Consider the following 12,658-nt stretch of genomic DNA (forward strand, 5'->3'; position numbering starts at 1 on the left):
CGATCAATGGACAATTCTAGAGTTCTTTACCTGTCGGTATAAAAGCCGGCGGCGGTGGCCTACAGGGGGCAGTTATAAATATACAGTTGACGCGCTAAAATTCAAAATAAATTCTTAGTTATAAATCGTTTGTAAATAGTTCTATAAGTCTGTTATCGTTATTATTTTTGTTAATTAGTGTTAAATAAATAGTGTTTAAATAAATTGTGACTTTCTATCCACACGGAACCGACGAAAAACGTAACAATATAAAAACCATTGGGACGAGAGAAGAATTGCAGAAGGCTGCTAGGCAAGGTTTTGGACTTATTACACCTTTTCGCAGTTCGCCTAATAAATCGCTGTAAATCTGTGCGCAAAAGATGTTTATTATGTATTCAACAAGGAGGTGCTCAGTTTGAACATCTAGATGATTTTTTTAGAAAACTATATTCGTCACTCAAAAAATACCTTTTTTAATTTTGTTCTTTATTTATTTTATCGATTTCAATTGTAATACTAATATAGAATGTTAATTTACCTTTTCAAAAGTCTTTAATTATGCAGATAAATAATAATTAGGCAACTAGGTCAACACAAAATCAAGGCCCACTCTGATACAAAGATAAAAATCTAATATTTCTCTCATTCTTGGAAATAGATATCCATAACTTTATATCGTTGGGAAGGGTTAAGCGCCAGAATTTTTTTAAGTTCATAGCTAACTATTATTTCCATTTAAAAAATTATATTTTTAATTATTTCTGACAAAAAAACTAACATAGAAAAAAACTGACTACGCCACTGGATTATGCTTAAAAAAGTGCCTTAAGAGCGTTTTTACAGAATTTTATTATTCCGCGAAATAAAAAAGTTATTGGCAATTTTCAAAATGGTAAAAAATTTTTGGTAAAAATAAATGAAATTGAGTTGGCTTTCGACAGTGGTCGCGCTATTAGAACTCTGAATTCAAAAATCGATATCTCGAAATTCATTAGAAATAATTGATTGTAGTTTTTTTCAAAAACTTTCTTATATTTCTGCTATATTTTCTTCGCAGACAGTATGTGCAAATCTTTATAAATAAAAAAGTTACACGATTGCTGAAAATTGCAATGCACTAAAAGTAAACGGATGTTTTTTTTTAAATTTTGAATGAAAAAAAAAACAAGCCTATCGAATTTTTCTTATTTGAACATCTTGTAAAAATCCTTAACTTCAAAATAATAAAAACGTTTCAATATCTAAAGTGGTTCTTGAGTTATGGCGTGTTATGTGTTAAAAAGTTGATTTTTTAAATTATCGCGATTACTGACGTTTTCCCGTTATAAAAAAAATTGACACCTTAACGATATCCTTATAATTCCATTTCAGATGCTCAGAAACATATCTAATGATTTTATCTCGTTATCTTTTCGAAAATAAGTCTTGATTATACACTTACTTTACTTGATAGGGAAAGGCCTGCCGGAAAAGTATGGCAACGCCGTCGCATTTCTCTCACTCCGACTTAATAAGATCCCTATGCGATTTACTTCCACACATGTAAATGCCGACCCAAAAGTAAGAGTTGCCGGCACGGTATAACGGCGATATTTACCTGATCCGGTGCCAAATGGGGTATTTCACCCTCGGGTATGTGCAGTGGCGTTTGCCCGGGCATAACGGCGGGCGTGTCCGGATACCCGCTTCCGACATAACCGGGCGTGGGTGGGGGGAGGCCAAACGAACTTCCGGGCGTCCAGGGTGGCAAACCTAATTGCGAAGGGTGCATGGGGGTTCCAGGAGCGTGAATTGGAGTGCCTGAAAGAGTTTAAGGTAAATACATAGACCATAGATATTGATTTTTCAATTAACAAATACATAACATAAATCTTAGTAAAAAATAAAATTCTTTCAATACACAGACATTTTAAAGTTTCTTTGTCTCACCCCAAGAACCTTAAACTAATAGGATTGCTCATCCTCATAAGACGTACGTTCGCCTCTTCCCGCGCTTCAGCTGACAGTTGTGACGTCATTGTAATCCTCGTCATGATAGTGTGTATTATTAGTTGCATATGGTAAACTTATAAAAGTAACAGTTGAGAAATTTTGAGTTAATTATTTTGTCAATTTTAAATGTGAAAAAGGTGTTTTTAAAGTTTTTAGAGCTATAGAGTGTATAAATACGTTCATTTTGTGTTGTGGATTGTGACAAAGTGCTTACTAAGTGCCTACGATATTGTTTATTAATTATTTTAAAGCAAAATATGGAAATACTCTAAAAAGAATGCCTGAAAAAGGTGATGCTGGGAACTACTGTTCTTAAAAATGCATTATCCGAGTATTTAATACGTTTTATACAGTTAATTTTCTATACTGCATACATATAAGGTCGTTAAATAAATAAACCTTTGAATAAGAAGACTAAGGAAGGAGCATATCAAAAATCTTAGGTACACCGCGATGGGCCTCAAATATGGCCGACTTAAATTCCGGTTTATCAGTGTCGTTCTAATTTTATTTAAAAAATGTAAAACTATGATGTAGGGTAGACGTGGGGTAGACTCAATAATTTGTTGTTTTATTTTACGTTATGAATAAATGTTGGTAGTTATTAAAATTGTTATAAAAATATATAATTGTAATAAAAATAGATAAGTTATAATAAGTATTTATTACCACAAACATCGGATACGCTACTGAAGCAGGTAAGTCAAATTAACGTATCTAAATTCTTTGACATCTAATCTTTGACAAGTAATAAATAAAAGCTAAAATGCAAGAAAAATATATAATTTAGTTAATTTAAGTGAATTTCATAAATGATCGGTTTACTACACGTATGTATACTTACTAGCGAAAAGTTGTTCCATTATTTCACTCAATTTTTGCCGAGATCTACGGCACGCTACACAACCAATTATTTTAGAGTCTTTTTCGATAAATCGCGATAGTGTCACTGTTAATTTAAGTGCTGCCACAATTTCCATCTAGATTTACTACCTTTATACAACTATCAGTAGTAGAATAAATAATAAATAACATAAAATAAGCTCCATAAAGACTGACAAATCCACAAAATTTCAAATCAAATTCAAATGTGTCAAATGAATCGTCAAACAGAACTGTCAAGGATCCCCACCCTAGAGTGCTTTTATGGTGCTCTTTCCGCCCACCATGCATGAATACATGGATAGCATTATGCACCTTCCTTAGTCTTCTTATTCAAAGAAATAAACTAAATAATGAACGTTTTGCACCCGGCAACCAATAATGCACGTGTGTGTATCATTGGTTGCCAGATAAGGACTAATAATCATGACAAGAACTACAATGACGTCACAAAGCGAGGAGTTTTCGCATGCGCCTGGCTGACACTTTTGGCTAAATGAACAGTCCTATTAGGTTAACTGTTCTTGGTCTCACCCCATTAGGTAACTGTCATTAAAGAGCAATTGTTAATTTGATGTTTGGTCATATTATGCAATGTCAGTACATCAGAACGTCAATGGTAATAATAAAAGTGTCTGCTAAAAAACTGAAGTGTTTTCTAAGCGGTTGTACTTTTTTAAATAGAGTCAAATCAATAAAAATCAATTCTTAAGAAGACGTAAGATTTTTAACAGAACATCAACGGTTTTTATAGACAAAAAATTATTATTGAATAGTTATATTTAGATATTTTTAATAGTTTTTTTCTTTGTTCTTTGTGTTTTTTTTTTGCTTCCGACGACGGGAAGAAATACAAAAATTGTTTATAAAAAATAACTTATATAGTTTAAATGGCGATATAACCATTGGACTTTTTTGAAGTCCTGTATAATATGTCTAAAACAAACGCAAGTAAACCGAACAAACTTTTATATCAGTGGCTTGCAGTGCTAATCAAAGCCAGGCAGTTAAAAATTGGCAAAATTAAATAAACACCATCATAATTCGTTTTTACTCTCGATTGGGAAGAAAAAATTACAAATCCCCAGATTGTTCATTAGGTATGAGTTAAGTTCGTTATAATGCAACGATATGAAAAAAAAATTTTATAATTTTATCGGGGGTAGGTAACACCTTTTTTGCGTACATTATATTATGTACGCCACTGTTTTATAACCTACCTGGATGATGAACAGGGGTACCGATAGGCGTACCAGGATAATGCAGCGGCGTCCCGGGATGGTGCAGAGGCGTCCCAGGCGGCGGGATCGGCGAATGCTGCGGAATAGGCGTCGTGGCAGGCAGCGGCTGATCCGGCGACTGCTGATAGGGCGGAGGTAAATGTATCGGCGTTTCCTCGGGCATATGTATCGGAGTCTGGCTCTAAAACAAACATGTATACAATAAATGTAAAAAATAATAAAAAGTAAAAAAAAGTATTTTAGTTAACGCCCCCTTTTTGTTACTAAGGTTAATCTGGCTGTTCAACTCAGCCAAAAAAATAATACATTTATAAGTATTTAACTAACCGGTTCTTCCACGTTTTTTCTTTTTCTACCCCTTTTGGCGGGGGTTGGTGTGGGTGCTTCCATACTAGGTTCCTCGTGGTCTCTCACTTGATCCAGAGCCAAGGAATCGGCGTCGCCCAACATGGCAAAGTCCTCCGTTCGGATGGATTTGAGCGTTAGATGCCTTTGATAGATCTGGAATAAAAAAAGATCGGTAAAAAACTGCTTGCAACGCCCAATGAGCTGATCTGTTACCTTAAAAAGTATCCGTGCTGGTATCGATCTTGCCGGTAGAGCAAACAACTTTTCGACGCCTCCAGTTTCCTTCCAGTGCATCAGTCTTTTGGTTGGAGGGGCCAGATCCAGTGAAGTAACTAAATAAAAGCAAAAATACGTCCATGCTTCAGGCTACTAAGCGATCCATAGTATAGTCTATAAAATGAATAACTTTGAATTTTGACCGTTATTTCTTACCAACGCGGCAAATATAAAATCCCTCTATCAAAAAAGTTACTGATATTCTTTAAATTGAGTGCCTCAACGAATCAGATTGGTAACTCTTTTTACTTTCGTGAAATAGAAAAGGAAAATAATAAAACAAGTGACAGTTTTTCCTCTTCTTCCAAAAATCAACACGAAATGTCAAAATTGTCAAAAGTAAAATGTCATCAGCTTCTGACATTTCTAAATATCAGACCAATGCCGTCTCTAATAGAACAGCCTCGGACCGAGATTTATGACGTCAGGCTAGTTATATATACTACGGATTAATAAATATGTTGTAGAATACATGGAAAACATAACTATTCCTCGTATTTTTGGTGTGTATTTTAAAATCAAAGTTTGGTTTTCAAATACAAACCAAAAATACGAGGAATAATTATGTTTTCCATGTATTCTACAACATATTTATTAATCCGTAGTATCTATCTAGCGTGACGTTATAAATCTCGCTCCGAGGCTGTTCTATTAGAGACGGCATTGCGTCAGCATGGCCGCAAGTTGCGAACCTAATAAAATAAACACTAAAAAAGCCCGCGGGAACTGTCAAATTCAAAGTTATTAATTTCACAGACTATAGTAAGCGATCCATTATGAAAGAAATAGTTGGTTGTTCCGATATTGCTCATTTGATTAACAAATAAGACATTTAAGAAATTCAAATAATAACCTTTATTTCAAATAATTCAGTACATAGTTTTCAGTACATAAGAACATAAAATGAAATAACAAACATAATACAAAAAAAAAACAGTGTCTTAAGAGGTATTTCAGGGTGTAATACAATTTAACAAATTTACTAAATGTTAGACAAATTATATTTTTTAATACAATGATTTTCATGTTTGTTTTATTATTGTTGTACCCAGATCATATTGTAGATATGTTACAATTTGTACAGGATGTACATTGCCACAATTCTAGAGCTATACCTGATTTTTATATACGAAATGAAACCTCGTCTTTTGTACAAAATAGCCTCTTTCATAAGAGGTTAATAGAATTTAACAATTAGCAACCCATCAGGGCAAACTCTTTGCGTTCAATTTTCTCGGAAACCATCGCTCTGGGTGATGTGCAACAAGAATACCTTTTTTTGTAGGAGAAAGTATGTAGTTTTCAAAAAATAAACCCACGTTGCAAAAAAAAATAACCTCAAAAAGATATTCGCGAAACAACCTCCTACCCTTGGAAAAGCTACCCTTTCCGCTTTTCCAAATAATTTTTCAGTATCACCGTTTGATTTAGGGTCAAAATTTATGGCAGAGGATTTTTTTTCGAAATTTTGTCTCGTTTTTTAAGCCTACAATTGCAAAAGAATCGTTTTTTAAATTCACCCTTTCAGTGCCCCTAACTCCCTTAATATGCATTTTTCACCCTATACTTATAGGAACTTTTTTTACTATTTTTAGGAGTACTATCACCCCCCGATTTTTTTTACACCATTTCAATGACACCCCGTATAAAAAAAAATATGAAAATTTCATTAAAAACTTGAAAATTTACAAGAAAAAACACAGTTTGATACAAATTTTGCATAGATACCAATTACTAATACCAAAATCCTGTAACAAAATATTGCCAACTATTTCAGTCATTGTAGTTCGCACCATACATATTTTGCAAAATATTACAATAATTGTAATCTGTCAAAATAATCGCTGGACAAAATCTTTCGCTGGACAGACTCTAGATCATATTAAATCGACTTACCTATATCGCTGGTGTCGCTGAGTTGGTTCTTCATCTCCTCCCCCGAAATGTTCTTCACCTCGTCGATGATCAGCTTCCGTTTCCGCTTGGTTTTAGTGGTCCCTAGGAAATATATGTCTATTCAGAGATTAGAGCAGTTCTCGGGATGAAAAGATAAAAGATAGGGGTACATGGGAATCTGAACACATTATTTACTGTAAAATTGACAATTTTTTTTTTAATTTAGACATTCTAAGGATACACAACAGTCCTTTTTCGTCCAAGAAAAATTAAAATTTATAGTCAGTCGATACCAATTAAAACTGTATAATAATTAAATCAATCAGAAATTTTCTTTTTCTAATAACTTATACAATATTGAAAAATGAAAAGTTACAGGAATATTTTTTTTATTAACTCTTCAAGAGTTAATAAAAAAAGAAATATCAACAGTAGTTATTAGTTTCTGATAAAATTAAATAGAAAAATATACTTATATTTCACCTTTTAATGCTGAGGCATCTACTGGAGGTAAGGCGAAGCTTTCTTCGTCGTTCTGAAGCAAAGTTGTCTGGTCTGCCACCGGCGCTTCTTCGGCTTGAGGTAGCTGAAAAATAAGTTAAAAATAAGCCTATATATTGAGTAGCGGTTCGTTACAACAAGCACAAGCATAGTCAAATGCAAAATGCCAACAATCCGTTTGTTTATTTGCAATTTCATGTTACCATAAAGCCGCGTCCAAGCTACTCGAACAAAACGTTCGCGAACATATATAATTCACACTATACAGGGTGTTTCAAAACAAATGCGAAAAACTTCAGGGGGTGATTCCTTGTTCAAAATAAAGGGTAGTTTGCTTCATAAACGTTGGGTCAAAAGTCAACCATTAGGGAGATATTGCGGTACAAAGATGGCGGAAAAATAATGTTTTTATTTTTTATCTTAAAAACGAAAAGAGATAGACTAATAAAATTTTATGGAAGCATTACTGTTATGAAACCCCACTTTCTGGTATTTTTTTCGCTTTTTTAAAATGAGTGGAAGGGGTTGAAATAAACTACCCCTATCATTCTTGTTAACGAAATTTAAAAAAAATCTTATCAAACACACGCAAAAAAATTAATTTGGATAGTTTAGTTTGTTTAGAAACTTTTTTATCTCTTGTATTTTTTTGATAAAACTCACCGATTTGAAATTAAAAAATAAAATGTAAAGCATTACATGTCAGGACAAAAAACATTTTCTGATAAAGAATCTAGTGGGCTGCTGTAATTTTTTTAGGAAAAAATCTAGTCGGCCGCTGTTACTTTTAGGATGTTCCTAATATTATTTTATTTGACATTACTCTACTGCAATACGTTATTATCTAGATGATTATTGTTATCGTTATTATCACTAGATTCTTAATCTAAAAATGTTTTTTGTCCTGACATGTAATGCTTTACATTTTATTTTTTAATTTCCAATCGGTGAGTTTTATCAAAAAAACACAAGAGGTAAAAAAGTTTCTAAACAAACTAAACTATCCAAATTAAAGCATTTGCATGTGTTTGATAAAATTTTTCTTTAAATTTCGTTATCAAGAATGATAGGGGTAGTTTATTTCAACCCCTTCCACTTATTTTAAAAAAGTAAAAAAATTACCTGAAAGTGTGTTTTCATAACAGTAATGCTTCCATAAAATTTCATTAGTCTATCTCTTTTCGATTTCAAGATAAAAAATAAAAACATTATTTTTCCGCCATATTTGTACCGCGATATCTCCCTAATGGTTGACTTTTGACCCAACGTTTATAAAGCAAACTACCCTTTATTTTGAACAAGGAATCGCCCCCTAAAGTTTTTCGCATTTGTTTTGAAACACCCTGTATACTCGTAGCAGCAAGTCGTAAACGACGGCACAGCCCATCGCATCGGTCCAGAGAACTGAGATGCGGGGAAGAATGCAACAACCAGTTTGCTCTATAGATCTAGGATGCGTTTAGGTAGTCGCTGTTTTTTCGAGTGCCTGAATTTCGAGTGCAAGCATTTTATTAAATAAATTAACCGGTAAACAGTTTAAGAACTTTTGTCAGAATCAATATTTAGCTGAGGGTTACAGGGGTCTTTTGGTAGATTATTCGTTATAGAGTATTTTTAAGACCTGTATTCATTTTCAGCCGATTCTACCAGGTGTTTTTCAAAAGGGGCTCACTTTTTTACTTTTTTATTTTTTCAGATAATACAACGAAATTTGGTTTGTTAGTATATATGATATAAATCGGGATTGATTGACGTATTTAATTACCTTCGGTCGCTTCCTGTTTCACCGGAAATGACTACAACTTTGTATTTTTAGATCGTATCCTAAGTACTTTTTTACTTTATTGGATAGAAAATGACATTCTGAATAGAATGACATACCATACGTCAATTTTAGACAATTCCAATTAAATAAAAATAGCATTTTAAATTTCAATCTAGAGTGCCAAGACTGAGTTAAAACTATTAATTTGTAATCAAAGAACTTTGGAAACATATATTTGATCTTGTAATTTTTTTGTATCCTTTCATGGCCGTTTAAAAGATGCCCAAATCGTATTTTTAATGACAACTCCAATTTTTCAAATGGTACAAGGCTGGCTCAGCATATTTGGAAAAAGCATTTTTTACGAATAATTTGGTACCACATACTTGGTATTTGGAGTAACATTGTCGTTACGTTTTTTATGGCCATTTTTAAATTGAAAATGTCAAAAGTTGACATATAATATATCATTCTATTTAGAATGTCATTTCTATACAGTATAAAAATACCGAGGGTACCATTTAAATCAAAAGTTGTTGTCATTTCCGGTGAAATAGGTAGTGACCGAAAATAAATAAAAACGTCGATCAATCCTGATTTATGTCCTATACTAACATTCCAAATCTCGTTTTTTATCTAAAAAATTAAAAAAGTTATAGAAGTGAACCACTTTTCAGAAACACCCGGTATATTTATTTCTAAAAATGTAATGGTAAAATTTCATTTCCGGTGTCAAACTTCCTATTAAGTAGTAATTTTTAATTTCAGAATCCCATAATAATTCCAGTTTTTAATAAAAATAATCATAAAGGTCTTTATTAACAAAAATGAAATTATATGGACGAAGTCTAGCTACATAGCTATTCACACTCGACCCACAATAAAATTAAAATTATAAAATCTTTTCTTTGTGTAAACAAATCAGTTGTAAATGTTTTTCACGATCCCAGTCAATAACTGCGTCTTCCATTGTCGAATACTCGGTAAAAAATAAAAATCACAGATCGACGCCCGAAATTAAATGAGACCCTTCCAAGTGTCCGGTACAATGTCTGCCGAAATGCACGCCGTTCGCTCTTTTTGATTTACCGATACCCGTCGGAAAAAGAACGCGCGCGCTCTAGCCTAGGCAGACGCACGCTCTGACGTACAAGCTAGCCGTTCGGCGCTCCTTAATAGGCCTAGGCTAGCTGTACTTGTTGGCTTTCTTATTTATAAATCTACCTATCTCACAATTTTCACTTAGTATCTGTTTAATTATATATGTTCGCGAACATTTTGTTCGAGTAGCTTGGACGCGGCTTTAAAAAATGATTTGCGCGGCGCGGCGAGGAGAGGCGCATCCGGTGTAAACGCACCTTTAAAAAAATGTTTCGGGCGGCGCGGCTGTGCCGCTAGCCGGTGTGAACGCACCTTTAGAATTACAGGATGTTAAAACTTTTTAAAATTAGGTTTTTTGTATTTATCTTAAATACCTTTATTTTTTTATTTGAAATTGCCGTAGGTAGTAATAATAACTAATAGCAATAATATTTAATAATAAATTAGGTAAAATATATAATTTATGTATTTTATTTACTGTGATTAATAAATATGAGGAATCTCCCCACAAGAGATGGTAAATGTTTTTGAAACACCCTGTATAAATAAAAGTTATTTTTTTTATATCTGGTGTCTGTATATGTATGTGTATATCCTATTTACGACTTTCTCAGTATATTTACAAATATTTACTATTTATAAATACTTACTTATATTTAAAAATAAGAATTTTTTTGGTCTTTTTCACGAAAATTGACAGTTTATATACACCAACAAACTTCTAAAATGTGTACTTACCTCGGGAGGTGCAGGAGTCGGTTGAGCGCTCCTCAAAGACCTCAAACTATGCGCGGGGGACTGCGGAGCTATCGACTGATGTGAAGGCGTCTGCGGTCTTGTTGAGGGATGTTGCGAATGCTCGTCCAACGGAGTTGGGGGACGACTACCTCCAGAACTAACCACAAATTAACATTTTAAAGTAATACGACAGCAACAAGCACACTTTTCTTTGAACTCTATTATAATAATAATTTCTTACCTCATTCCAACAGACGGAGGTCCTCCAAAATTGTCCATATCCCCATCATCATCACTATCTGCTGGCAAATCCCGTGCGGATGGTACTGGAATACTCGCGTCGACCGACGGTACTTCACCCATCGGAGCCTCATCGAATAATCCACCTTCAAAAAGTCCCCCAGCTAAAATTATATAATCAGATTTAGTTTTATACACCCTCAATTGAAATTTCTATGTTAACATACATATTAAATTATCATCTTGAACCCCTGTATCTATTTCCATCGATTGTTCATGAGCCTGAGTACCAGAAGTTGACGGCATTGGTTCTGTAACATCCTTTGGTATTGATTGAGAGTCAAGAACTGGTTCACTGAATAACAGATTACTCTAAAAAAACATAAACCTTTATTAAAACTGAAAAAAAAATATATATATATCAATAATTTTACTTGTTCCATCGATGGTTCTAGCCCTGTAGCATGCCTCATTAGTTCAGGTGTATCCGTATCAAAGCCCATATCTCCAAAACCATCATCATGGTTTACTAATGATATGTTACCATATTCCTCTCTCATAGTAATCTCTTCAGCACGAGACTGATTTAAACTAAACTGTGCTTCAATATCCACATCACTACAAAACATTAAAAATTACACAATATTGTCACTAATAAAAGAAAAAAGGTTACTTCAGTTCAGGAATTGTGGTATCAAAATCATGAAAAACTTCAGGTAAAGTAATAGCATTAACTGCCGCTTCCCTGTGTTCTTCGGGCAGGTCGACCATGCCCGGCCTAAAGGCCATCTTAATTTTAACAAAGGCTTCATTGCAATCCGCTAATAAGTACTTAGCTTTCCTTGAATAGATACGTACAACTCCGAGAAGCAGATGACCAGATGTACGAAGTGCCAGTTTTACTTTTGGTTTGATTATACCTTGAAATAAATTGATTTTTAAGTAAAACCTGTATTAGAACGTTGTTTAATTATAACAAATGTACATACCGTCTACTGAAGTTTCAATATTCGTCTCGAATACGTGAGCTTTGGTTATTTTCTTGTCCCAATGGGCAGCTAACCAAATACGGGCTAGCGGACCCTTTTTAGCCAAAATAAAATGGGAATAAAACATGTTTGTAAAACAATGTAATTCACTGCGGAATAGAAACTAATTCCTGCTTCTTTTATACCCTAAAATTCATAAAAATAAAAACATAAACAGTGCATATTATTTCATTTTGACAGATTCTAATGGGGTAGAGTTGGCGCCCAAATAATCCTTGTTGAAACTCACCGAAACAAAAAACTATTATGTTCCCGACTTTGTCCACATAGGCTCCAACTGGTTTAAAGCGAAATTTAAGGAATTTTCCATTCCAAAATACTTCAAATCTGACGAAGCATCAAGACAAGAAACCACATCGAAAACGTACGCGCAAAATGGCGGTTTCTGGCGTTTCGATGCGTGCCATAGATTTGACTATTTGACATGGTGGCAAGTGAAAAAAGAAATGGGCGTTTTGGAAGCATTCGTCTTGGGCGTAATAAACAAGTAAAAAATTAAAAATCCATAATCACAAAAGGTTTATTAATAAAATTTAATTGTTATTTATAAAATATCAAGGTTAAAATAATCAAATATCTCATTACAGTACGTTTAAATAAATTTTAATTAAGGGAAAAAAATAATAAAGTTTATTTACGTATTTGCC

The 12,658-nt window shown here is 33.5% G+C and overlaps 1 protein-coding gene across 3 annotated transcripts in view; it reads right to left on the reverse strand.

Annotated features, from left to right (window-relative positions):
* LOC115888812 (double-strand-break repair protein rad21 homolog) overlaps positions 1-12,401 on the reverse strand; it is a 33,555-nt gene extending 21,154 nt beyond the window's left edge. For 2 of the 3 annotated variants that reach the window (XM_030908658.1, XM_030908656.1), the window contains exons 1-13: positions 12,241-12,401; positions 11,952-12,137; positions 11,636-11,882; positions 11,397-11,580; positions 11,190-11,334; positions 10,964-11,126; positions 10,723-10,879; positions 7,101-7,203; positions 6,618-6,734; positions 4,659-4,777; positions 4,425-4,598; positions 4,077-4,278; positions 1,580-1,782 (exon numbers count right to left, since the gene is read on the reverse strand). In XM_030908658.1, coding sequence (XP_030764518.1) covers positions 1,580-1,782; positions 4,077-4,278; positions 4,425-4,598; positions 4,659-4,777; positions 6,618-6,734; positions 7,101-7,203; positions 10,723-10,879; positions 10,964-11,126; positions 11,190-11,334; positions 11,397-11,580; positions 11,636-11,882; positions 11,952-12,078 — 1,941 coding nt within the window. In that variant the 5' untranslated portion in view covers positions 12,079-12,137; positions 12,241-12,401. The remainder of the gene's footprint in view (positions 1-1,579; positions 1,783-4,076; positions 4,279-4,424; positions 4,599-4,658; positions 4,778-6,617; positions 6,735-7,100; positions 7,204-10,722; positions 10,880-10,963; positions 11,127-11,189; positions 11,335-11,396; positions 11,581-11,635; positions 11,883-11,951; positions 12,138-12,240) is intronic. The other variant, XM_030908659.1, reaches the window with a different exon arrangement.
* Positions 12,402-12,658: the final 257 nt, after the last annotated feature.

Source organism: Sitophilus oryzae, unplaced genomic scaffold, assembly GCF_002938485.1.
Source record: "Sitophilus oryzae breed Bouriz unplaced genomic scaffold, Soryzae_2.0 scaffold_808_pilon_pilon, whole genome shotgun sequence".
NCBI lineage: Eukaryota > Metazoa > Arthropoda > Insecta > Coleoptera > Curculionidae > Sitophilus > Sitophilus oryzae.